The following is a 25,298-nucleotide window of genomic DNA, read 5'->3' on the forward strand; positions in this document are numbered from 1 at the left end:
CGGGGGCGGAGCCAGCGGGCGGTGATTGGCAGCGGGGCGGGTTGTTTGCGCGCGGCGCGCCGGGGCCGGGGCCGGGCCGGGGTCGCCATGCGGCTGCTGCGGTGGCTGGGGAAGCGCGCGGCGCTGGCCGGCGTGCCCACCTACATCGAGCACTTCAGCAAGTTCTCGCCGTCGCCGCTCTCCATGAAGCAGTTCCTGGACTTCGGTAAATACCCACCCCCCCCCCGCCGGTGGGTGTCTCCGGGAGGGAGACGCCCCCTGACGTACACCTGGCCCCAGTAAATACCCCCGCCCCGCGGGGCACGGCCGGGCTGGGGGCGGCGCTCCGGGAGGGGCCGCCGTGCAGCCCCGCAGGGAGATAAATACTCGGGGGGGGGAGGGGGGCTGCGGGCGCTGCCCCTGGGGAGGGACCCGCCCCGGTGGGTGTCTGGGCCTGGGTGGCTGTAACCCCCCCCCCCCCTCCCCCCCAGGTACCCGGTGATCGTGTTTCGGGGGCGATGTTACCCCCCAGATGCCCCCCAGCCCGGGTAAATATTTCTCCTCGCCGCCCCTGCCCTGGCCGGGGAACATCCGCTACCGGGTAAATAACGGGCTGGGAACTGGTCTCCTGGGGGGCACCTGCCGGAGCAGGAGGTCGCCCGTAACGACCCCCGGGGGGTGCTACCCCCGGCGGGCAAGTAACAACCTGGGAAGACACCCCCCTGGGGGATGGCTGGGTGGGTGCCCCCCCCCCCCCCCGGCCGTGCCCCTCCGGGTGAGTCCCCGGTAACTGCCCCCGTACGGGGTAACTCCTGACCCCGCCAGCTCGATAACCCTGCGTGTGGGACCCCTGGCCAGGTGCCCCTTGCACACCCCCAGTCATCCCCCTCCCGCCCTGGTAAATACCTGCTTGGCCCCCCAGCACCTCCAGGGTGGGTGACACAGGCCCCCCGCTAAGCAAAGACCTCGAGGAAAGACCCCAGGGAGGGGGAGCTGCCCCCGCCCACCGCTGTCACCGGTCCTGGGCGCCTCCTGCCCCCCCTTCCCCGGCAGTTTCAGTGTCAGCACCATGTTTACCTGCGTCCCCCTCTGTGCTTGTCCCAGCCAAGGCTGGCGGCTGCACCCGGGGGTCCTTGGCCCCTGCCCGGTCCCCCCCAGCTTCTGCCCCATCCCACCAGCGCTGGGATCCCTCCTCAAGTCCTCCTCACGTACAGCTCCGCCAGTGTCCCTTGTCCCTGGGGTTGTGCCCCTCTAGGGCCTTGGGGACGGTTTTGTTCCCCCCCCCCCCCCCTCCCCAGCCTCGCTGGGTGCCAGCCCCTGGTTGGGGACACCCACATCTTTGGGACACTTCGGCGTGTCCCCGTGGCAGAGGCTCTCAGCAGCCCGGTGCCACCAGGCTGGTTTGGGTGTCCCCAGCACTGATGGTGGCCCGAGTACTTCTCTGCTCAGAATCACCCGCAGGGGGGCTTCCAGCCCCAGTCTGAGCTGTACTGGGCTGTACTGGCCACCTAGGCCACCCTCCCCAGCAGGCTGCGCCGTGCCCCTCGGGGTCCTCCTCCAGCCAGGGGCAGGGACCTGCTTCTGCCTCCTCTGCCCCTGCCCTGCCAGCCGTCCCCTCCCCCAGAGAAGCAGCGGTGCAGCCAGCCCTGGGGCTGGGGGTGTTGAGCTGGGGCTCAGCCCGTGTGTCCCCCCCCCAGGCTCCAGCAATGCCTGTGAGAAGACCTCCTTTGCCTTCCTGCGGCAGGAGCTGCCCGTCCGCCTCTCCAACATCATGAAGGAGATCAACCTGCTGCCGGACCGCGTCCTGCGCACTCCCTCCGTCCAGCTGGTGCAGAGCTGGTGAGATGGGGGGGGCTGGGGGGGCCACTGCTGCCTCCGGGACCACCCAGCCCCACACCATGTCGGGTGTGGAGGTGCCGCCACCACCATCTGTATAGGTCCTGCTGCCACCACGGGTCCTGCTGCTGGGGGTCCCCCCCACTGGTACTTGCGTGGATTCCGCTGCCACCACAGGTCCCACTGTTGTTGCTCATGGGGGTGCCACTGCTGGCACTTGTGCAAGTCCTGCTGCCAGGGGTCCCACTGCCCCAGGTCCCACCATTGTCACCCAGAGGGGTCCCACCGCTGTCACCTGCCTGAGTGCCACCGTGGGTCCCACCGCTGTCACCTGTATGGCTCCCATTACTATCACAACTGCCACTGCCATCACGGCAGGGGATCCCACTGCCACCACAGGTCCCACCACCACTGCACGTCCCGCTGCTGCCACCGACTGTCCTCCCCAGCTGGTCTGGAAGAGGGACAGGGACAGGTGGCTGGCAGCTGGTGCCATGCCATGCCCTTGGGTGACAAAGGCTGCAGGCCCTTTGGTGACACCCCCATACCAGTGGGGTGTCCCCAGCCATTGCGGTCACTGGTGCCGCCTTACGTCCTGCCCCAGCCTGAAAGGGCTGAGCCAGCTCCAATGGCTGGGGGGGGTCCATGTCCTTGGGGGTGGGTGGTGTCTGGGTGTCCCATTAAGTACCGTGTCCCCATGCCAGCTCTGGCATCGTGAACCTTCTCCTAGTGCCACCACGTGACGAGTTGTTTGTGCAGTGTCCTCAGTCCCTGCCAGCACTGCCTGGCAGCAGAGTCCAGCCATGCCATGCTCCTGCAGGGACCCCGGCTTGCAGGGACCCTCATGCCCCTCACCCCATCGGAGGGCCTGCATCTCCAAGTGTCCCCAGAGGCCACCATGGGGGCAGGATAAGCTTGGACCCCCTGCCAAGCACGGGGTGGTTTCATGGGGCAGCAGCTTTTGGGGGGTGGTCCTGGTTGAGGGGGTGCTGAGCCCCTCTCCCTGCGTGGAGCAGCACCCCAGGGCACCCTGTGCCCCCCTGCTGTGGGGTGCCTGGGGTGTTCTTTGGCTTTAGGGGCACTGGGTGGGGAGTAACCAGCTCCTTCCCCAGGTACGTCCAGAGCCTGCTGGACATCATGGCGTTCCTCGACAGGGACCCCGAGGACCAGGCCACCCTGGGACAGTAAGTTGGCAGGTGACAGCGTGTCTTTGACCCCTCTTGTCTCCGGTCCTGGGGTGTCCCCTCCTCCCAGACCCACAGCAGCGAGAGCTGGCGTCACCGAGGGGCCCTGGCACCCTGCACCCTATCTATATGGTCCCCAAACTGCCCCCACTATACCAAGCCCTGAGCGAGGTACCAGCAGACTGCTCTGGGTTTCCCCAGTGCCACCAGCTCCTGGGGAGAGCTGGACTGGATCGAGGCTCTGCCCGGACCAGGTGTCCCCCAGCTCCATCCCATTCCCCTTACCAGGTTCACAGACGCCCTGGTCACCATCCGCAACCGGCACAACGACGTGGTGCCCACCATGGCTCAGGGGGTCATCGAGTACAAGGAGGCCTATGGAGATGACCCCGTCTCCAACCAGAACATCCAGTACTTCCTCGACCGCTTCTACCTGAGCCGCATCTCCATCCGCATGCTCATCAACCAGCACAGTGAGCGGCCCAGGGGTCCCCGACTGCCCTGGGGGTCCCCCGGGGATCCCTCACTGCCCCAGGCATCCCCCTCCCCCAAGTGTCCCAACCTGAGCACCCCTGTTAGTCCCGGGCATCCCCCCCAGCCCCAGGGATCCTGCCCCTGCCCTGAGTGTCCCCCAGCCCCATGGCTTGTCCCAGCCCTGTGCTCCCCCCGCCCCAAGACACACTAACCCTGTGTATCCCCCCCAGCCTTAGGCTTTCCCTCTGCCCTGCCTCTCCCAGGCACCTCCCTACCCTGAGATGTTCCCCGTCCTGCTCTACACGTGTCCCTGTCCCCCATGTCCCCACCCATCCCCATATGTCCCCTTCACTCCTCAGGGGTGGCTGGGCACATCCTGGGCTGTGGGGCTGTGGGGTGGCCCCAGGTGTCTCTGGAGCTGAGACGGGGTCCCCACTGCCTGCTGTTCTCCTTGTCCCCTCTCCAGCTCTGCTCTTCGATGGCAGCACCAACCCTGCGCACCCCAAGCACATTGGGAGCATTGACCCCCACTGCAGCGTGGCCAACGTGGTGAGAGGTCTGTGGGGACCAGGGGGCTCCCACTCCCACGGGGGGCATGAACTGGGGGAGTTGAGGGTCCCCCTGATCTTCCCCTTGCCCTGGGATCCACCTGTTTGGAAGCCATTTGTGTCACAAGTTTGGGTGGACCTCAGCCAAGGTGTCAACAGTCCCCTGTGCTTTGGGGTTACCCCAGAAGACCCCAAAAACTTCCTGGTTCTGTAGGGATGGAAAATACTTGGGAGGGAGAGGGCCCCAAAGACTTCTCCTGCCTTCGTGCTGGGGGTGCTGACCTCTCTGCCTCCCCCTCCCAGATGCCTACAACATGGCTAAGCTCCTGTGTGACAAGTACTACATGTCCTCGCCTGACCTGGAGATCGAGGAGGTGAATGGTGAGGCCGGGCTGGGGGATGTCCCTGCTGCAGGGGATTCTCGGGTGGCTCATTTGGGGCTGGGGAGGACAACGATGCTGACAGCTGCTCTCCTCCCTGCAGCGAGCAACGCCCAGCAGCCCATCAACATCGTCTACGTCCCCTCGCATCTCTACCACATGCTCTTTGAGCTCTTCAAGGTAACCCCGGCCCCATCGAGGGGGGTAGGAGGGAGGTTGTGGGGCGTCCCCTGAACCACAGCTGACCCTGTGCCCGCAGAACGCCATGCGAGCCACCGTGGAGAGCCATGAGAACAGCCCGCGGCTGCCGGCCATCAAGGTGATGGTGGCCCTGGGCCAGGAGGACCTCTCCATCAAGGTGCATAAGGGGCCACCGGCTCCATCCCAGAGGGTCCCGAGCCCGGTCCGTGGAACACTTAGTTGCGGGGGGAGCCAGGAGCGGGGTTGTGACCCCCCCAGCATGTCTTGCAGATGAGTGACCGGGGCATGGGTGTCCCCCTGCGGAAGATCGAGCGCCTCTTCAGCTACATGTACTCCACCGCTCCCACCCCACAGCCGGGCACCGGGGGGGCCCCCCTGGTAGGTGCCATGGGGGCCCTGCACGGCCCTGGGGGACAGGGAATGGGGTGCAGGTCTGTGGCTGGGGGTGGTGTGGGGACGTCTGCGCTGTGGGGACATTAGGAGTGCTGGAGGGTGGCACAGTAGCCATCAGGGTGGCTTGGGGCGCCTGGGGTGTCATGGGGGTGTTTGGGCTTGGCTTGGGGACATTTTGGGGTGCCTGGGGGTGGTATGGGGATGTTTTGCAAGTGGCGTGGGGACACTTTGGTGTGCTTGGGTGTGACCTGGTGACGCTTTGGGGTGGCAGGGGGACATTTGGGTGTGTGCATGGGGTGGTTTGAAAGTGGCGTGGTGACCACTGAGGGTGCCTGGAGGTGGCACGTGGACACTCGTGGGTGCACTGGTGCTGCTTGGGGTGACATAGGGAGGCTTGGGGTCCCCTAGGGGTACCGACCCCAGCACCAGGGACCCCCGTACACCACCTCCTCCTCCCTGCCAGGCCGGGTTTGGCTATGGCTTGCCCATCTCTCGCCTCTACGCCAAGTACTTCCAGGGGGACCTGCAGCTCTTCTCCATGGAGGGCTTCGGCACCGACGCTGTCATCTACCTAAAGGTGGGTCTTTCCCCCGGCACCCGGGGTCTGCAGAGCCTCTGCCCGGGGGGACAGGGCCCTCCCCAGCCCCCTGTGTCTCCCGCAGGCCCTGTCCACGGACTCGGTGGAGCGATTGCCGGTTTACAACAAGTCAGCGTGGCGGCACTACCAGGCCAGCCAGGAGGCAGGGGACTGGTGCGTCCCCAGCACCGAGCCCAAGAACACCTCCACTTACCGTGTCCCCTAGGGTCCCCCCCGGGGGCTCGCTGCCCGCTCAGGCTGTAGATAGCCCTCACCCCAGGCGTTCCCCATCACCCCGGGGTGGCGTTTGATGCCAGTGTGGTGTTTTAGCATCCTGGTTCTGCCTCCCGCCTCCACCGCGGTTGTTAGGACTTGCTGGGAAGCATGTGAAACGTGGGGTGGGGTTCCAGTGGGATGGGGGGTCCCAGCACCCCCCTGCCTTGGTGGCACTTAGGTACGTAGCTGGGGGTGGCATTGAAGCAGCATGGAGAGGGTAGAGCCCCTGTTGCCCCCCCCCCCCCGCCACCTTGGCACCGACCCCAGGAGGTGCACACTAGGGGTACCCCAGGAACAGCGAGGGACTGGTCCTTCCCCAGTATGACCAGTAGCACTTCTCTGCCCCTCCAGCCCTGACAGGGTTGGGGGACCAGGCTTGAGCCCCTCCTCCCCAGCTCCCTGTGCCGTCCCTGGTATTGCACTACTGAGCTGTTCTCATCCGTGTGCGCCGCCGCTCCGCACCCCTGTGCTCTCCTTGGGGTGGGTTCCCCACACATGCTCGGGAGCTTCCCCCTGCCCCCCCCAGATACCCTTCCCCCCCGCCCCCGCTGTCAGTAAATTGGATGTTGACTGAGCTCCTGGTGTGGTGTTTTGAGGTCCCAGGAACCACCCCTCCTTTGCACACACACCCCCCAGCTGGGTCACTGCCCCCCCGCATGCCTCAGTTTACCCACCCTGGGGCCACCCAGGCTGGTGAGGAGGCTGCTGTGTTGCACCCCCCTGGGCACAGTCACAGGGTGGCACTTGGGGACACTGGTCCTGGAGGAGGAGCCGTGCTCTGTCCCCCCCAGCCTGGCACTGAGATCCCCCCACCCCGTCTTGTTCCCTAGCCCCATCCCAGTCAGGCTCGCACTGGTCGCACTGGTTTGCACTGGCCCTCAGTACCCTTTTATTTCCTGGGGTGTCCTCCGGGGTGCCATATTCGCGGGTGGGGGGGGGTGGGTTTCTGCGTTCACTTCCCACACCCCAACCTGGGGGGTGTGCACATCTGGAGGGGGTCAGGCCATGCACTGTCCTCAGCTGGTGCCACACCATGCTGGGGGCCGGGGTGAGAGGGGTGGCTGTGACCCCTCCGGACCCCTCGGGTTGGGGGTGATGGGACCGGGCGGGAGGGGGGTCCAATGTGCCTTTTGCATCCAGAAAAGGGGCCTGTGAGGGGCCCGGACTGTGCCCATGGGGTGCAGAGGGGGCAGTCGTGCCTGTCTCAGCCTGGCATCGCTGTCCCTCGGTCACAGCGGCCGTGTGGCCACAGCGGCCGTGCCGGAGCTGGGTGTCCCCAGGGCATCCCGGGGGCTGTGGGTGGGGATGGGGTGCAGGGATGCTCCTGGTCCCCCCTTAGCTCCGCCGTTGCTCCTGGTCCCTCTTCTTCTGCTTCTCCCGCTGCTTCTCCGCCTTCTCCTGGGCCTTGCGCTCCTTCTCCACAGCCAGGCTCAGCTCCTTGAGCTTCCGCTTCAGCACTGCGCGGTCCTGCGAGCTGCCCACGCCCAGCGCCTGCCGGCACAGTGGCGCTGGCAGTGGGGCGACATGACCTCCCCCGTGGCCATGGGGTGCCAACACCCCCCTGCCCTACGGACCAGCCCCTTGGGGTACCTGGAGCCCCCCGCATTGCCCGTCCTCAGGATCATCCTGCTGAGGTACCTTATGTCCCCTGTGCACCAGCCCCTTGGGGTACCTGGAACGTCCTGACTCCTTGACTTGTCTGTTGGGATACCCGGAACCTCCCCCCACCTCCTGCCCCGCGGAGCAGCCAGTTAGGACAAGAGATTTTAGGTACCCTGTGATGAGCCCGTTGGGGTATCTAGAACTCTGCCTAGAATCCCAGACAGACCTCCTGCCCACTGGGGATACCTTGAACTCCTTACCCTATAATTCAGGTTGCTGGGGTACCTGGAACCCCCTGCACCCCAGCAGAAGAGGCTCCCCCAGCCCCATACCTTGAGCTTGGCACCATCGAGGTGCAGGAGCCGTGGACCATCGACACCATGGGCCGAGAACTCCTCCACATACTGCTCCAGGTTGAGGCTCTCCAGCCACTGTCCCACCTGCTGGCACGTCCAGCCTGCGGCCGCACCGGGGGGCTCATCCAGGAACTGGGCACAGGGGCTGGGTGTTACCGGGGGATCCCCATGGCACCTGTGGGGAGGGACCCCGGCCTCGCACCCCCAGCGCAGGCTCACCTCGTCCGAGGACTGTGACAGGGTGTGGTAGGGGTAGGAGCACTTGGTGGGGGGGGGGCCAGGCAGGCGTGGGCTGGCGCTGGGCGGTGGGGAGTCCTCACTCAGCGTCGAGTCCTGGGGCAGCAGGAGGGGCGAGGGCAGGGCTGGCCCCGCTGCCCCAGAGCAGCCTGCAGCCCCCCAGCACCCCCCCGCAAAGGGCTCTGGCTCCCTATAGCGCTCCCAGACTGCGTGGGGCTTTGATCCCCCCTAAAGCCACCTTGATCCTAGTGGTCTTTGAACCCTCTCCCTATGGGGAGAGGGTTCCTCTGGGGCTTTGAGCTCCCCTCGTAGCTATCTTGACCGTAAAGCTTTGATACCTTTCCCCTATAGCTATCTTGACCCTATGGGGCTTTGTCCCCAGTTCCTATAGCTGACTGTAACCTCTTCTCCTATAGCTCCTAACTCACAGGAGCACCAACCTCCTTCTCTACAGCTCCCTGGCCCTATAGGGCTCCCATACCCTCCCCTATGCCCACCCACCCTACAGGGCCAGGAGCCCCCCATTCCTGGGCACTGACCTGGGAGGCAGATTTGGCAGGGCTGAGCCCCTCATGCCGGGGGGAGCCGGTGGGTGATGCGGAGCCGGGGGAGGCTGAGCCCCTCGCGCTGTCCGAGAACCAGGAGAAGGGCAGGAAGGGTGACCCTGAGGGGCGGCTGGGACCCTCCACCACCTCCCTGGGGACAGAGCTGTGTTAGGGCGCGGGGGCCGTCCCCAGGAAGCACCCCCTGCCCCGGAGAGGGGGCTCTCACCTGCTGCCCATGGACAGGCGGTTGCTGCCCTTCTCCTTTCGGCTTTTGCTGGAGGATGCCCGGCGCAGGGTCACCCTGGGTGGGAGAGAGCCAGGTTGGCAGGGAGTGAGGTGCCCCAATGGCTGTGCTGCCCCCACGGCTCCCAGGTCCCCACCCCCATGCATCCTCGGAGACCATTCCATCACCTTCAGAGGATCCTCCTCCCTCTGGGCACCCCTCCATCTTTCCTTCCAGGCATCCATGTCCTTCCAGGCATCTCTCCATCTATTCCTGCATCTTTCCATCCCTTCTCCAGCCCTGCATCTCTATCCCTTCTCCATCCTTTCTTGTGTCCCTCCCTCTCTCCATCCGCCCAGGGCCAGGTCTCACCCCAAATCCAAGAACTTCCTCCGCGTTTTCTTATCGAGCCCCACAGTGGGGCTGGCCGGCTCAGGGGGGCTCATGTCCCGACTGTCGTCTGCAGGAGGAGGACGGGAGCATCACCCACTGCCTCCCACATGGGTGCCAGGGTCCCCACATGCCCCCCAGCTGGGGGGGGTCTGGGGAACTCACCTTCGCTGTGCCGCTGGGGCCGGGCGTCGCGGCGGGCGAAGCCGGGCGAGCTGTCGGAGCTGTGGCAGGGCTGGGGCAAGGGGGTGCCCGCCAGCCCCTCCTGGGACGAGGCATTGGTGAGGGGCTGGTAGCAGCTGAGGGGGGGGCGAGGAGGCTGGGGGGTCCCTCAGCACCCACCACACTGCCCCCACCTCGAAGGAGAAGTCAGCACCATGGGAGAAGGGCGAGGGGGCCGGGGGCTGCCATCACCCTTGGCTCCCTGGGGGGCACACGGCATTGGGGGAGGGGGGGTGTCCCCCATCCCCTCCCTACTCCCAGCCAAGGCATCCCCCCACAACCCTGCCCTTGGGTCCTTGGTGCCCCCTGGGCTCACCGCTGCCTCGGGCCCCTCGTCGCCCTCGGTGGAGCTGGCACTGTCTCGCAGGCGGGAGCGGGATGGCCGGTGCCGGCGGCCCTTGGCCAGGAGCCGCGCGCGGGCCTTCTGCAGGCTGCTGTCCAAGCGCGGCGTCTCTGGAACCACAGCGGTAAAATCTGGGGGTGAAAGAGAGACCGGGGCAGAGAGAGAGAAAGAGAGAGAGAGACAGACGGACGGGGGGGGGGAGGGAAGAGGTGGATGGAGGGAGGGAGGGATGGTGATGGGGAGAAGGAGGAGGACAGGCAAATGGAGAGGTAGGGACAAGGCGTTACGAGGGAAGGACGGTTGGAAGGATGGGTGGACAGATGGACAGGTTAGGAAAAGGTGATGGACAGACAGATGGGTAGGGATGAGGAGGTGGGGAGGGAGGGGTGGACAGGTGGAGAGGTAGGGAGAGGGAAGATGGTGGATGGATGGATGAACAGACAGGTAAGGGAGAGGGCAGAGGATGGACAGGGACAGGGAGGGAGGGATAAGGCCAGAGATGGAGGGACATGGATGAGTGAAGACAGGGATGGAAGGACAGATGGCCGGGTAGGGCAGGGAGAAGGGGATGGGAGAGCATTGCAGGGAGACGTGGACAGACAGTCAGAGAAGGCCAGCCCAGCGGAGAGGGGACAGAGGGACAGCAGGGCACAGGGACAAGGTAGGAGAATCAAAGGATGGGTGGGGGATCCCAGTGGGGGATGTGGATGGATGGATGGATGGGGCACCCCGGTGGGGTGGGACAGGGGACATAGGACAGAGGGACAGAGAGAAGTGTTCAAAGAGATGCCCTGGCACAGGGAGAGGAGCAGTGGGGTGTCCCCAAGGACAGAGTGTCCCTGGCACCCGGGAGGAAGAAAGCTTTGTCCAGAGTCTCACTGGGATGTCCCTGATGTTCCTGCCCTGTCACAGCCTCCTGCACCCTAACGCCAGCCCGAGGAGCAGCTCTGGGCAGTGTCCCCTGCTGTCTCCCCATGTCTGTGTCACCCTGTGCACATCACTGTGCCCACACCCACATCCTTGTGTGCCCCATGTGTCCCTGTGTCCCCATGTCCCCCTGCCCCATGCACGTCCCTAAGCCCACACGTGTGTATCTGTGCCACATGTGTGTCCCCTGCCCCATGTGTGTCCCCTGCCCCACACGTGTCCCTCCGCAGGTGACTGCATGCCCCATGCCTGTCTCCAAGTACGTGTTGTCCTCAGGCCCAGCTCTGGGGTCCCCCTCCCTCGCAGTGGCAGGCAGAAGGACACTTGGGGTGGGTGGGGACCCGTGGGGGCAGCACCCATGGGTGATTCTGCACCCCACGGGCCCCTGGGGACTCACCGAAAACCTCATCCACGTCCTGCAGTTTGGAGACAGACATGGTGGGACAGAGCTGGGGACAGAGGCGACAGTCAGGGAGGGGGGCACCCCATGCCGAGGGGAGGGGGGTGAGGGGGAGTCGAGGAGGGAACTAAGACCCCTGTGCACTCAGACGCTCTGTGCGTAGGGGTGGGAAGGGGGTGTCCCCCTCCTGGTGTCCCCATTCGCACAGCCTCACAGCGCTGGGGGGCAGGGACTGGGGGGGGAGCAGGACGCAGCACACACCGTCCCCCGCTCGTGGAGGGCAGCCCCCCCGGGGGCAGGTGGGGCAAGAGCAGGCTGGGGGCGGTGGGTGTGGGGATGCTCTTTGCAGGGCAGCTGGGAAGGGGTTAAATCTCTCTCCCTTCCCCCCAAATCCCTGGTGTTCGGGGGTCTCTCCGGGGTGTGTGTGTGGGGGGGACCTCATGCCTTGGCAGTCTGGTGGGGGCTGGCAGGGCGAGGGGGGGCAGATCCGAGCCCAGCTCCCCCCCAGCCCCTCCCTCCCCCCAGGGAGCCGGGCCAGCGCGGTCGTGTGGGGCTGGGAAGGGGGGCTGGGCTGGGGGGGGGGCTGGGGGCAGTGCCGGGAGCGGGTACGTTACCGGCAGGGGACAGTACCGTCGCGGGGTGGTGGTGTACCGGGATGCTGTACCGGAGATGGGGCCCTACCGGGGCTGCTGTACCGGGGCTGGGGCGGTACCGGGATGCTGTATCGGGGCTGGGGCCGTACCGGGGATGCTGCACCGGGGGTGGGGCCGTACCGGGGATGCTGTACCGGGGGTGGGGCCGTACCGGGGATGCTGTACCCGGGGATGGGGCCGTACCGGGGGATGGGGCTGTACCGTGGATGCTGTACCGGGGGATGGGGCTGCACCGGGGGTAGGACTGTACCGGGGATGATGTACCGGGGGTGGGGCTGTACCGGGGTCGCTGTCCGGTGGATGGGGCTGTACCGGGGGTTACGCCCAGGTCCCTCGTCCCCCTCCCCCACTCACCCGCGCTCCTCGGGCATCCTGGGCACCTCCCGCCGCCGGGCCGGGCCGAGGGCGCCGGGGAAGCGCCGGGCAGCCGGGCCGGGCCGAGCCGAGCCGAGCGGAGGGCGCTGCGGAGCCGGGCCGCCCCGCCGGGCCGGGGGCCGCGGGGGGGGACAGGAACCCGGAAGCGGCCGGGAGCGGGGGGGGGGGCCGGGATCAACCGCCCCGCCCTGCCCGGCCCGGCCCGGCTCGGCCCGGCCCGGCCCCGGTGCGCGGCGCGGGCGGCGGTGCTGAAGGGACAGCGCCTGCGGGCGGGGCCAGGGCACGGGCACGGGGACACACACGCACCCCGCCTCCCCCGGCCCTCCCCTGCCACCATGGATACACTGGCCTCCCAGTGCCCCCCGGTACCCCCCATCCTTCCCAGTGCCTCCCAGTCCTCCCAGTGCCCCCATCCTTCCCCGTGTCCCCTAGTCCTTCCCAGTCCTCCCAATGCCTCCTAATCCTTCCCAGTACCCCCCCAATCCTTCCCAGTACCCCCCATCCTTCCCCATGCCCCCTAGTCCTTCCCAGTCCTCCCAGTGCCCCCCATCCTTCCCCATGCTCCTTAGTCCTTTCCCGTCCTTCCAGTGCCCCCAAATCCTTCCCGGTGAACCCCAGTGCTTCCCAGTACCCCAGTCCTCCCCATCCTTCCCTGTTCCCTCTAGTCCTTCCCAGTCCTCTCAGTGGCCCCCATCCTTCCCCATGTCCCTTAGTCCTTCCCAGTCCTCCCAGTGCCCCCCATCCTTCCCCATGTCCCTTAGTCCTTCCCAGTCCTCCCAGTGCCCCCCCATCCTTCCCCATGCCCCCTAGTTCTTCCCAGTCCTTCCAGTGCCCCCCATCTTTCCCTATGCCCCCTAGTCCTTCCCTGTCCTCCCAGTGCCTCACAATCCTTCCTAGTGCCCCCAATCCTTCCCAGTAGCCCCCAGTCCTCCCCATCCTTCCCTGTGCCCCCTAGTCCTTCCCAGTCTTCTCAATGCCCCCCATCCTTCCCCATACCCCCCAGTCCTCCCTGTGCCCCCAACCCTTCCCAGTGCCTCCAACCCCTCCCAGTGCCCCCAACCCCTTCCAGTCCCCCCAGTGCCCCCCAGTTTGCCCCCGCCTGGGACAAGGAGGCGTGGGCGACGCTGAGGCCGTTTATGGGGCTGGCGGGATGCATGGACGCTGCATTACAAAACGAGGACCAGTACATACATACGTACATATATATATAGTATATACACCCACAGGTATACGTGTGAGATTAAATAACCCCAGCACCCCCCCGGGGCTCTTCCTCCCCGCCCCCCACTTAAATACTTCCCCCCCCCCCCCCCAAGTGGCTCCAATCCAGTCGGACACCCACCCCTACCCCATCCCTCCCACGTGCCCGTGCCCTCCTCCTCCCCCTCCCAGTATAACCAGCTCTGGCTCCCAGTTGCCCCCACATCCAGTTACTGTCGGAGACTCGGTACTTTGGGGGGGAGGGGCGAGGGGGCAAAATAGAAACGAAAATAAAGGGATTCCCCCTGGGCCGAGGGGCTGGGACCCCCCTACCCAGCTGGGGTTGGCCAGTGGGGGGGTGCGTCCCAGCCCCAGAGAAATACTGTGATTTATTGGGGGGAGGTATTTACAGTTGGGGGGGGTAAGAGCATCGCCCCCACCCTGGAGGAGGACCCCTGTGCATTATTCCCCCCGCCCCCAGGGAAGGCGAAAGCCCTGGGCTTGGGGAGGGTGGTGGCAGGTGCTAGGGGGCCCTGGGGGCAACCCCCCCAGCCGTGCCCCTGCAGTGGGGTACCAGGAAGCCCCCAGATCCCCGGGGGGGTCGCGGAGGGGCTGGTGTCACCCCCATGCCCACTGCAGAGGTTGGCAAAGGCTGAGGGGATCCTTCTGGCCCGGTGGTGGTGGCACTGGTGGGGGGGGGTGGGGTGGGGGGGCACCTTGGGTCCCCCCCTCCATGGCGAAGGTCCGTGGTGTCCCAGGCACAGAACCCGAGGGGGGCACCTCGCTGTGGGACCGGGGTAAGTCCGCAGGGGCGGGGGGGCAAAGGCAACCAGCCCCTTCCCAGCCGGTGCTCCAGGTGAGTCCCAAGAGGAAGAGCTGGGGTGAGGGGGGGGGTGAGGGGGGGGGAGGGGGGGGGGGCGCTTCCAGCATACCCCCGCTTCGCTGCCCAGTATGGCTCACATGTTGGGGGGGCAGTTCTGTCTGCCCTCCCCCCCCCAACAGCGTCCAACCGGGGTGCCAGCTCTCCGGGGTGCCAGCTCTGTGTCCGGGGGGGAAGAGGGGGTCAAGTTGAAGGGAAGGGGGAGGCCGGGGGGGGGGGCATGCCCCCCGCCCCAATTGGTCCATCACGTCACCACGAGACTCACACTGGACACAGACATGAACGCGGGGTGTCCGCACCACCCCACCCCCCCCGGACACCACCCCCACCCCCCCCAAGACGTGCCCTGCTCCCCCCTTTGCTGTCTGTGCCCCCAGGGGGGAGTGGGGGGCACCAGGGGGCTTTGGCGGGGGTCTTGGCTCCTCCCTGGTGGGAAGGGGGGAGGGAACGGGGACAGGGCTGGGGGAGAAGCCCCCCCCAAATCGCTGTGGTTTGAGGGTGGTTTAAGTCGGGTTGGAATTTTTCAAAGTCTGCAGCTTGGCCTCCAGTTCGGAGATCTGAAAAACAGCAAAGGGGAGAGAGGTCTCAGCGGGGGGGACGGGGGGCGGGGGGCGGCACAGGGCCGGGGTGGAGGGGAAACAGACACGGGGACACGGAGACACGGGTGTGGGCAGAGACATGGGCATGAACATGTGGCCGGGGGGGGACAGGATGAGGGCATAGGGATGGGGACATGGGGGGGGACACGGGGGGGCCACTGGACTTGGGGGGCGCACAGGACAAGGGGGTCAGGACACAGGGGAGCTGGGGTGGGCAGAGACGAAGGGCTGGGGGGATAAAGGGGGGATGACAGGCAGGGGGCCAGCACAGACAGGGTGCTGGAGGGCCGGGGAGGGGCTGGGGGGGCACAGGGCTGGGGGCACAGGGGCGGGCAGGGGGGCTGTTGGCAGGCTGGGGGTGAGTCTCTGTGGGACATCGGGGGATGCTTTGGGGGTGACAGGAGGAGGGCACAGGGGTGGGCAGACTGGGGGGCTCTGCTGGGGGCCAGGGGACCTCCCTGCTGCCCGCCTGCACCCTGGTGCCCCCCAGCTGGGCAGGTGCTGGCCCCCCGCTGCCCCTCACGGCAGGTGCTGCGGGATCCTGGGGGATCCACCAACCCCGCAGAGGATCTGCTATGACCCAGCACAGCTCTGGTCCCACACGCTGGGGGGGATCCAGTGTAGCTAGCATGGAATCCAGTGCGATCTGTTGTGGGATCCAACATGACCAGCATGGGATCCAGAGGATCAAGTGTGACCGTGCCTTGTGCAGATCTACCAGGAACCACTGCATGATCCCGCACAAGCAGCCTGGGATCCAGTGCCCAAGATCTCTTTTGATCCATTATGGGATGTCAGACCCTGAAGCAGGATCCACTGCAACCCAAACCCTAGGCAGATCCACTGCAATCCAGTGTGGGATCCAGTGCCAGGAGGAGGATCGGGCGTTCGCCAGCACCCGATCAGATCCACTGCGATCCAGTGCAGGGCACAGTGGCAGGAGCACAATCCGGTGGGAGCCGGCACCCAAAGCAGATCCACCGCAATCCGGCATGGGATCCAGCAGCCGGAGCTCAGTCCGGAGGGGAGCCAGCGCCCCATGCAACTCCGCTACCACCCGGCGTGGGATCCAGTGGCTGGCAGGAGCCGGTGCCTGAGCAGATCTGCTGTGATCCATCCTGGGATCCAGCGGCGACAGGAGCCCATGGGCCGCGACGGCGGCGTGGCAGGAGCGGCTGGTGGAGCGGGCTGGGTGGCGGGGCCGAGGCTGGGGCCGGCCGTGCCCGGGGGGCTCAGGGGCAGCCCGCGTCCCGGCGCCCAGTGCCCACCTTCTCCTGCAGCTTCTCCATCTCCTCCTTGTGCGCCAGCTCCGACTCCTCCAGCACCCGCCGCTGCGCCGTCTCCTTCTTCAGGAACTCTATCTCCCTGTGGGGGCCAGCACATGGGTGCACGTCACCCACACCCAGCACCGGGGAGACCCTCGGGAGGTGGGGCAGGTCAGGGGGGACCCCGGGTGACAGGGAGGGACCGTGCTCAGTGGGGTGGTGGAGCCCGGGGATCTCCCAGGGGACGGTCCCTGCCCAGGGGATGGTCCATGCCCACGGATGCGGGATGCCCAGGGACGAAGGAGCTGGTGCCCCAGGGATGGGTCCATGTCAAGGGGAAGATCCCTGCCCGCGGGACGGAGGGTGCCCAGGGAGGGTTTGGTGCTTTCAGGGATGGGTTTCTGCCCAGAGGATGGTCTGTGCCTGGGGAACGGTTCACGCCCAAGGGATGGGCCATGCTCAAGGGCAAAGGGCGCCCATGAAGGGGTCAGTGCCCCACGAGTGGGTCCATGCCAAGGGCATGGTCAGTGCCCAGGGAAGGGTCCATGCCCAGGGGGATGCTCTGCGCCCAGGGAGGATCGGTGCCCAGGGCCCAGTGCTGCCCTCACTTTTGCTGGTACTCCTTGATGAGCCTCTTGGCCTTGCTGTACTTGCGCTCCAGGGTCTGGTACTGGGCCTGGGTCTCCTTGAGGTGCTCATCCACAGCCTGGCAGAGGTTCTGCGCCTCCATCCAGTACCCCTCCAGCTTCTCCATCCGCTCCTTGTTCTCCTCCACGCTCTGCTCCAGCTGGGCCTTCTCAGCCCGCCAGCGCGCCTTCTCCTGCTCCAGGCAGTGCAGCTGGGGGACAGCAGGGTCAGGGCATGGCATGGCATGGCCAGGGAGCAGGCATGACATGGCACAGCACGGCACGGCACGGCACGGCATGGCACAGCACAGCATGGCCAGGCATGACACGGCATAGCACAGCACGGCACGGCATGGCACGGCATGGCCAGGCATGACATGGCACAGCACGGCACGGCACGGCATGGCACGGCATGGCACGGCACGGCACGGCATGGCCAGGCATGACACGGCATAGCACAGCACGGCACGGCATGGCATGGCCAGGCATGACATGGCATAGCACAGCACGGCACGGCATGGCATGGCCCGGCATGACATGGCACGGCACGGCACGGCACGGCATGGCACGGCATGGCATGGCACGGCACGGCATGGCACAGCATGGCACGGCACGGCATGGCATGGCCAGGCATGACATGGCACAGCACGGCACGGCACGGCACGGCACGGCACGGCATGGCATGGCACGGCACGGCACGGCATGGCCAGGCATGACACGGCATAGCACAGCACGGCACGGTGAGAGGGCTGGGGAAGATGTGGGGAGGCAAGAGGGGATCGGGGAGATGGAGACCCAGGGGGGGCCAGGGAGATGGAAGGGGGTCCCGTCTGCCCGCAGGGAGCCAGGGCACCCACTCACCTTCCTCTTCAGCTGCTGGATCTCGGCCTCGGTGACGGCATGCTTGATCTGGAGCTGCAAGAGAAGCCAGGTGTTCAAATGGGGCACGCGGACACGCTGCCACGTGTGGACACGCTCCCCTGGCAGCCCCCGTCCCCTCCTCACCTCCTTGAACTTGTGCACCAGCTTTTCAGGGTCCATCTCCACAGGGGAGAGTGTGTCCTCGTTCTCGGCCAGCTCAAACACCTCAATGGCCATCTCCCCGCTGGGGAACATGGGGCTCATCTCCTCCTCCTCATCTGTAGCGTACTCGCCCGTCTGCAGAGGACATGGACTAGCGTTGGCACATGGTGGTCCCCAGCCTGACACCCCAAACCCATCCCACCTGAGGAAACTGAATCACCAGCCCCATATGGGGTGGGGGAACCACATCTGTCCCCTCCTGGGTGGGTGCTGTCCCACTCACCTCCTCGTCATCCTCAGTGTACTGGGTGTAGCGCTGCTCGATCATCTCCCGCTGCCACCGCTCCTGCTCCAGCGTCTGCTGGATCAGCTGCGCCACCTCACTCTGCTCCCCTGGCTTCTCCCGCCCAATGAGGAACCTGTGGGGACAGCAGGGCTCAGCCGGGGGTGGGGGGCTCTGACCACGGGGGGGGGGCCCAAATCGGGGACACCCAGGTGGCACATCCAGGAGACAGTGGGAAGGCTCAGCCAGGGGACGCCCAGGTGGCACAACCAGGGGACATCCCTGCTGGGACAGGCAGTGTTCCTGGGGGGAAATCCCAGGGGGGGAATTATGAGGCCTCTGGATGAGTTGGGGCGCTGAGGGGATGCTGGGATGATGTGGGGGGGGCAGAGAGCACTAGGGCGGCACAGGGCAGACAGTGGGCATGGGGACTGGAGGGACAGAGGTATTTCGGGGCAGGGGGACAGCCCAGCCTGGGAGCTGGGGTGCTCTGGGGACAGGCCATGGGGCAGGGTGCACAGGGGGGTCCCCCGGCCCCCCAAACACCCCAGCCCTGGGCCCTACCGGACACGGCCCTTGGTGTTCCTGAGGACGGAGGCGGCGAAGCTCTGCGTCACCCCTACCAGGCTGGTGCCGTCCACCTCCACAATGAGATCGTTCACCTGGATCCTGGGGACAAGGAGACCATCGCAACGGGCCCACCCCTTGCCCACCTCCCCAACATCTCCCACCCCAGGGAACATCTGGCACATCTGCCTGCTCCCACACCAGCTTCTCCATCACCAGCCAAGCCCACAGGCATGTGGCAGTGGGGACCGTGGTGGGTGTTTGGGGCCAGGCAGCCCTTACCTGCCATCCCGGTGGGCCGCCCCACCCTCCGTCACCGTCTTGACGAAGATGCCCAGCTTCTCCAGGCCCATGTCGGCCCCTGCGCCCATGCCAATGATACTGATCCCCAGCCCTTCGGAGTCTGCAGAGACAGACAGCTGTGTCCTGGCAGGGTGCAGCAGCCACCCAACATCAATGGAGTCACCTCCAACCCGTCCCCAAGGTGCCGCAGGGGCGCTGGGGCGCGGGACAGGGTGAGGACCCACCTTTCTCCAGCTCCACAGGGAAGAGGTCAAGCCGCTCCACTCTCTTCTCCAGCTCGTACTCGGCCGACGCGGCCATGGGGTCGACATCTTCGTTGCGGCGGTCGTAGTCTTCGTTGGAGTAAGTGCTGAAGACCTGCCGGGGCGGAGGGAGCTGCTCAGCGAGGCACCGGGATGGGGCAGACAAGCACCGCAGCCACCCACAGCACCGGCAGCACCTGTGGCCGAGGGGGCATCCCGGGGTGGGGGGAGCCCTGGGAAGGGGCATGGGGGGCATTACTGAGCCTGTGAGATACTGGAGAATCCCCCCCCCCAAGAGTGAGGGGGAGTGTGAGGAAACTCAGATGGTTTGGGGGTGGCCCTGGCAGCAGTGATGGTGCCGTGCCCTGCCCACTGTTGGAAGGACAGGTGGATGATGGATATATGGATGGATGGATGAATGGATGTACTGAGGGATGAACAGATGGACTGAGGGATGAATGGCTGGATGGACGGATAGATGGATAGCTGGATGGATGGAAGGATGGATGGATGGAAGGATGGATGGATCGAAGGATGGAGGGATGGATGAATTGAAGGATGGGTGGATGGATGGATGGATGGATGGATGGATGGATGGATGGATGGTGTGTGCAAGCACTGGCTGCTCTGTGACACAGTTTGGTGTGTGCAGAACTGGCTTGTTCCCCTGCTCCTCCCCTCTCCTTCCCTAGTCAGGGGCTTCTCAGCTCTCAGCCCACCACCTTCTCATGGTCCAAACGGCCCCACGGGAGCAGGGAAGGGCCCTGATCTCAGGACAGCCTCACCTCTGCCCTTCCCTGCACCTTACCCCTGCCTGGATACCTCCATCCAAGCCTGAGCTGCCAGCCTGAAGCCCAGGGACCCCAACCCACCATTGTCCCTGGGAGAGGTAAATCCCACCCTAGGTGTGGGGGTTGGTTTATTCCCCTCATTTTCCACCTGGCAGGTTCAGCTTCCACCTCCCTGTGCTCGCCTGGAGGGATGCCTGGGCACAGGGAGCACCAGGGACTCTGCAGGCCTCGGGGGTCCATGGGCCACCCCTGTGCCCAGGTCTCTGTCCCTCCCAGGCCCACTGTTCCCCATCAGGCTTCACTTGCAGGGTGCTTGGGCACTGAGGAGGGGTCAGCCTTGGGGCTGGGGCTGCCCCTGTCCTCTGGGTCTGGGGACATTGAGGTCCCCAGCCACCTTCAGTCCCAAGGGAGCAGGGATGGGGACGTCTGGGACTGCCGAGGCCTCGTGGCAGCCCCATCCGAGGCCAGGGACGGAACCCAGCACGGGGCATCGAGCCAGAGCGGGGCGACGGAAGGCAAAGGAAGTCGGGACCACACACGTATGGTCCTCTAATGTGTTAAATCCCGGGGGACACTGACCCCCATCATGGGGCACCCCTAAACCCTCCCACACCTGGTCCACAGGAGTTAGCAGCTCAGGAGGGGCTGGGGGCAACCCCACACTCACCCTTGGGCTGGGTGCCCTTGTGCCAGGCACTGAGGTCGGACAATGTCCCCAGCCCAGAGCCAGGAGTGGGGTGCCTTGTCCCCGCACCCTGGGGGGCTGCCTTTTCCCCGCACCCTGGGGGGTTGCCAGCAGCCCTCCAGATGGGGACAGGCTGGCCGGGCACAGAGCCTGGCAGATGTCTCCAGAGGGGCCCCAGCTTGGTGATGCCGCCGGGCGAGTGGATTAGGGACAAGACCACAGCGTGAAAGCCTCGCAACAAAGGGTACAAGGGATGAGTGTCAAGGGCCATCGCACAAAGCCCGGTGACATTCACAGATGGGCAGGATCCACCCGGGGGGCTCCCAGGAGTGCTGGGGGTGAGCAGGGCAGGGGACATGCCTTCGTACCCCGTCCACACACGGTCCCCGGGGTGCTGCAGGCACCTGAGCCCACAGCTGCAGGCACACATCCTGGCTCATCCTGCTGTGCCCCCCACCCCTGTCTCCAGGTCTGGGGGGGGTGGGATGCGCCAGGGGCCTGGAGGAGGTTCCAAGGGGGAAGCAGCCGGAGCCAGCACAAGCCCAGGGGAAGGGGCAGCATGTGTGCCCCACCTCAGGGTGCAGGGCGCCCACCTTGGGGCCCGCGCTGGGGCTGGGTGGGGGTCCCCAGTGCTCCTGGCCCTAACCGCTACAGCAGGTTTGCGGGGCTCAGCATCACCCGTGCACCCAAGGGGGAAGCTGGAGTGCTCAGACGCTCCGGTTCCCTCCCCACCGTCTCATGTGGGACCCCAACCATCACCCCGAAGCGGAATGTGGGCAAAAGCAAGAGGCTAAAGGCTGTGCTGGGGCGAACAGGGCACCCCAAAAAGCCCAGCTGCCCATCCATGGAGAGGACACCCTCCCCAGGGCTGGCCTGGCAGGCTCCCATAGGACCAAGTCCCCCCCCCAGCATGCAGCCACCCAGCACACTGCCACTGCTGTCCCCTGCCCGGGCCACGGTGGTCCCCGTCCCCCCATCCCAGGTGGGGCCACCCACCCGCTCTGACTCAGAGCCAGAATATAGGCCGAGCTCTAAAAATAACCCAGCTCCGGCACAAAGCAATCGCTGCTTCTCCGGTTGGGGGGATACAAGCAGGAGAGAACACCCCGAAATAGCTGCACGGCCCCTTCCCACCCCATCGCCACGGGAGCATCCCAGATGGGGACCCCAAAACCAGCCAGGGAACGGGGGAGACGGGCGATGCTACCCCCGCCCGGCCATGCCGCCAAGACACTTCCCCTTCCTCCACTTCCCGAAAGAGTCCTGGGCGCTGGGCTGGGCCCATGGGCAGGGGCAAAAGCCCCTCCACTGCCACCTCATCCCCGGGGACCCGCGGTTTGGGAGGATCCCCAGCACCGAGGGACCACAGGGGACCACGGGCAGAGGGTGGCGGTGCAGCCACGGCACCCAGCACCCTGCACCCAGATATTTCGGGCATCCCCACCCAAAATATGGGGTGGGTCTTGGCCCGTCCCAGGCACGGCAGTGGGTTGGCAGCGGGTGCTGCGCATGGCCCACTCCAGTGAGTGCCAGCACCACCCCTCCCCATCACACCGGCCCCGGGGGGACCCCTCGCTGGTGGGGGTGCTGTGCCACGCCAGGGCAGGGGCCTTCCTTAGCCAGCTCGTCAGGCCTGGGTGGCCGCCCTCATTCCCCCAGCACAAGAGTACGGCCAAGCGGGATGCCAGGCCCTGTGGCTGGGGGGGGGAGCACAGACCCCCACCCCACATCCCTGTCCCTGGCACCAGTCCCCTCCAGGGGTCATCCACCCACCCTGGGGTACCCCCCCTCCCCAGCTGCCGCCCACCCCAGGCTGCCCCCCCTCCGCAGCTGCCCCTCCATCCCCAGGCAGTCTCACCTGGATGGGGGCTGTGCTGAACTGGATCTTGCGGTTGGGGACAGGCTCCTCTTCCTCGGACAGCCCAGGGATCTCCACACAGCCTGACTCGGGCTCGTACAGCCCTTCAGCCTCCTCCTCCTCCTCCAGCCCACTGCCCCCCGAGTCCTCCCCGAGCCCACTGTAGGCACTTATGTCCACCAGGTCCGCCTCAGAGAAGTCCTCCTTCTTGGCCTCCTCGTAGGTATCGCCCTCCTCCGCCCGCTCGCCCTTGACGCCCTCCTCGCCTGCAGCTGCCCCCAAGCCCCCTTCCAGCCGGGGAGCGGTGGGCACCTGACCCTCGGCCCCCTTAGCCGGCTGGGGTGCAGGCACTGGTTCGCCTGCCACCGTCGCCTCCTCCTCCTCCTCCTCAGCCTCGCCGCTCTCCTCCACCTCCACCGGCTTGATCTTGCAGACCTCCTGCACCCGTGGGGCAGCCGTCTCCTTCTCCGCCGGCCGGCCGCTCTTCCCCACCGCCTTCTCCTCCTCCGGCGGCCGGCTGCGGGCCAGGGCAGCGTGGCCATCACCCAGCCGCCCGGCCTCGGGGCTTGGCAAGAAGACGCGGGGTCGCTTGCCCACCACCTTGGCATTGAGCGGTCCTCCTGCTCGCCCGGGTGCCTTGTGCAGGTTGTTTCGGAGGTCGGCCTTCTCGAAGACAGCGCTGAGCTGGCTGACGGTGGGCGAGACGGCTTCGGTGTCTAGCTTGTCCAAGGACTCGGTGCTGCCGTTGAACCTCACCACCACGTCCAGCTTACGGTCCTGGAAGCCAGCTCGTTCCTTGCGCAGCAAGAGCTTGGTGGTGGTGGCCTTCTCCTGCGGGCTCCTCTCGAAGATCTTGCGGGTCTCCTGCAGCTTGGAGAAGGGCTTGTCGGGCTTGGAGTCGAAGCGGCTGACCCTCTCCGAGACACTGGTGCCCAGCTTGAGGAGGCTGCCCTGGTCCATGCTCTCGCTGAGGCTGCCGGCGCGGGGCAAGGAGAGGCGGACGGGCTTCTCCTTGGCCTTGGCCAGGTCGCAGGCGCCCTCGGGGCCGGGCGCCGTCCCCATCTGCAGGAACATGTTCTTGATGCGATGGACGTTGGAGCCATACTTCTTACCCCGGCTCTTCTTGCCGTCTTCTCCGTCAGCCTCCTTTGTGGGCGCCAGGGCCTGGATGGTGGCCTCGTAGGCATTGCGGTGGGGGGACGCGCTCCGCAGCCCCCCGCCGCCCGCCGCCCCGCCGGAGGGAGCCCCCCCGCCGGCGGCCGCCCCGCCGCCTGCCTCCGTCCTCAGCATGCCGGCCCCGGGCCGCGCCGCATCGCCCGCCGCCGCCAGCGCCGCTCCCCCCGCCCGCCGCGGCCCCTCGCCGCCTGCCGCGGCGTGGGGAGGGGGCGCCGCGGGGGGGCCGCCGCACACCTGCACCGGCCCGCGGGGGGCTGCGGGGCCCGGTCAGGCCATGTCCATCCCGGGGGGGCCCTCCGGCCCGGCCCTGCCTCCCTCCTCCCTTCCCCTCCGCTTCCCCTTTCTCTGTGGCGGCGATGGAGCCGCGGCGGCTGCGATCCGCCCGCCCCGCTGCCCGCAGCGCCCTCTGGGTCTTAGCGGCGCCGCCGCCGCCACCGCCGGGACCCCGGCCCCGCTCGCCGCCCCGCGGCCCGCGCTCCCCGCGCCGTGCCGCGCCGCCTGGCCCCCTCCCCCGGCCCGCGGGTGGTGCCACCCCCCGGTCTGTCCCCGTGTCCCCCTCCGGCTCTGCCTCCCACCGCGCCTGCTTCTGCCCCTGTCCCCCCGGTCTGTCCCCGTGTCCCCCCTCCGGCTCTGCCTCCCACCGCGCCTGCTTCTGCCCCTGGGACCCCCGGTCTGTCCCCGTGGCCCGCGGGCTGGTCCCGATGGCCCCTCGGTCCCGTACCCCCACCCCCACCCCCGTCTGCGACCCATACCCCCTGGATCTGCCCCTACCCCCTCCTCCCTCCATGCTCCGTGCTGTCCCCACATCCCCTGTTTTTGTACCCATGCCCCACCGTCCCATCCCCATAGCCCCCCGGGTGTGTACCCATGCCCCCCCCCCCGTCCCCGTGTTCCCCCCTCCTGTCCCCATATCCCCCCTGAGTCTGTACCCACATCCCCCCATCTCATCCCCTTATCCCCCCCGAGTTTGTACCCACATCCCCCCATCTCATCCCCTTAACCCCCAGTTTGTACCCACGTCCCCCAGTCCTGTCCCTGCACCCCTCCCGGCTCTGTCCCCACATCCCCCTGCGCCTCCTCCCTGTGTCCCCTCAGCCTTGTCCTTGTGTCCCCCTGCTCCCATCCCTCGGGATCCCCACACCCGTGCCCAACACCCCTCCACCTCGAGGTGTCCCCACGGGACCCCTATTTACTTTCTGTCCTCATAAATCCATCTCCGGGGTGCAGCCCGTCCCCGTCCCCCGTCCCCGTCCCCCCCGACGGCTCCACCCAGAGGGGAAACTGAGGCAGGGGTACCCGGGGGCGGGGGGGCGCAGTGGGCTCCCCTGCCTTCCTGCACCACCCGGGGGATATTTGGGGGCGGTTATTGGTGGGTTTGCTGCCTTCCCACTGGGCACCAGGCGGGGGGGGGGGGGGGCAGAGCCGACAGCTGGGGGCCATGCTGGGGGTCCCTGCTGCGGGACAGCACCCCGGGGCTGGGGGACACGGGGGGGGGCTGCCCTGCTCCCCCAGGCCAGCGAGCGCGCAGGCACCAGGACCCTGCGGATGCCCCGCGCCGCCACACGCAGCCTCGCGGCCCTTTGTCCGTGACGCGGCGTGACGCGCTGCGGTGCGACGTCTCCCCACACGGCCACCCCCTTCCCCTTCCGCCACCACCAGCCATGCCCCCCGAGCCCCGC

At 66.9% G+C, this 25,298-nt stretch overlaps 3 protein-coding genes across 6 annotated transcripts; 1 reads left to right on the plus strand and 2 right to left on the minus strand.

Moving 5' to 3' along the window:
- The first annotated feature begins 14 nt into the window (after nt 1–14).
- Nucleotides 15–6,413, plus strand: PDK2 (pyruvate dehydrogenase kinase 2). Of its 4 annotated transcripts, XM_040617671.1 has the most exons (12): nt 89–205; nt 471–527; nt 1,677–1,818; nt 2,928–2,999; nt 3,288–3,472; nt 3,940–4,029; nt 4,325–4,402; nt 4,505–4,581; nt 4,661–4,759; nt 4,873–4,980; nt 5,459–5,572; nt 5,658–6,413. In XM_040617671.1, exons 2-12 carry the CDS (start codon nt 512–514, stop codon nt 5,796–5,798), a joined length of 1,122 nt encoding a protein of 373 aa, XP_040473605.1. In that variant the 5' UTR covers nt 89–205; nt 471–511; the 3' UTR covers nt 5,799–6,413. The 4 variants fall into 4 exon arrangements, with proteins under 4 accessions (XP_040473604.1, XP_040473602.1, XP_040473605.1 ...); XM_040617668.1 differs by lacking the exon at nt 471–527 and having other exon boundaries at nt 17–205; XM_040617672.1 differs by lacking the exon at nt 89–205 and having other exon boundaries at nt 471–580.
- A 297-nt stretch (nt 6,414–6,710) lies between these two features.
- SAMD14 (sterile alpha motif domain containing 14) lies at nt 6,711–12,252 on the minus strand. Its single transcript, XM_040617563.1, has 10 exons — nt 12,101–12,252; nt 11,091–11,142; nt 9,740–9,876; nt 9,367–9,466; nt 9,184–9,271; nt 8,815–8,889; nt 8,583–8,739; nt 8,026–8,139; nt 7,783–7,938; nt 6,711–7,339 (listed from the first exon to the last, which is right to left on the minus strand). The coding sequence occupies exons 2-10, from the start codon at nt 11,128–11,130 to the stop codon at nt 7,184–7,186; spliced, it is 1,023 nt and encodes a 340-aa protein (XP_040473497.1). The 5' UTR covers nt 11,131–11,142; nt 12,101–12,252; the 3' UTR covers nt 6,711–7,183.
- A 1,375-nt stretch (nt 12,253–13,627) lies between these two features.
- On the minus strand, nt 13,628–23,747 carry PPP1R9B (protein phosphatase 1 regulatory subunit 9B). Its single transcript, XM_040617558.1, has 10 exons — nt 22,444–23,747; nt 19,092–19,224; nt 18,847–18,967; nt 18,562–18,666; nt 17,998–18,133; nt 17,697–17,849; nt 17,553–17,606; nt 16,674–16,903; nt 16,069–16,165; nt 13,628–14,758 (listed from the first exon to the last, which is right to left on the minus strand). The coding sequence occupies exons 1-10, from the start codon at nt 23,731–23,733 to the stop codon at nt 14,705–14,707; spliced, it is 2,373 nt and encodes a 790-aa protein (XP_040473492.1). The 5' UTR covers nt 23,734–23,747; the 3' UTR covers nt 13,628–14,704.
- Between the last annotated feature and the right edge of the window lie 1,551 nt (nt 23,748–25,298).

The sequence above is a fragment of the Falco naumanni genome, chromosome 18 (assembly GCF_017639655.2).
Source record: "Falco naumanni isolate bFalNau1 chromosome 18, bFalNau1.pat, whole genome shotgun sequence".
NCBI lineage: Eukaryota > Metazoa > Chordata > Aves > Falconiformes > Falconidae > Falco > Falco naumanni.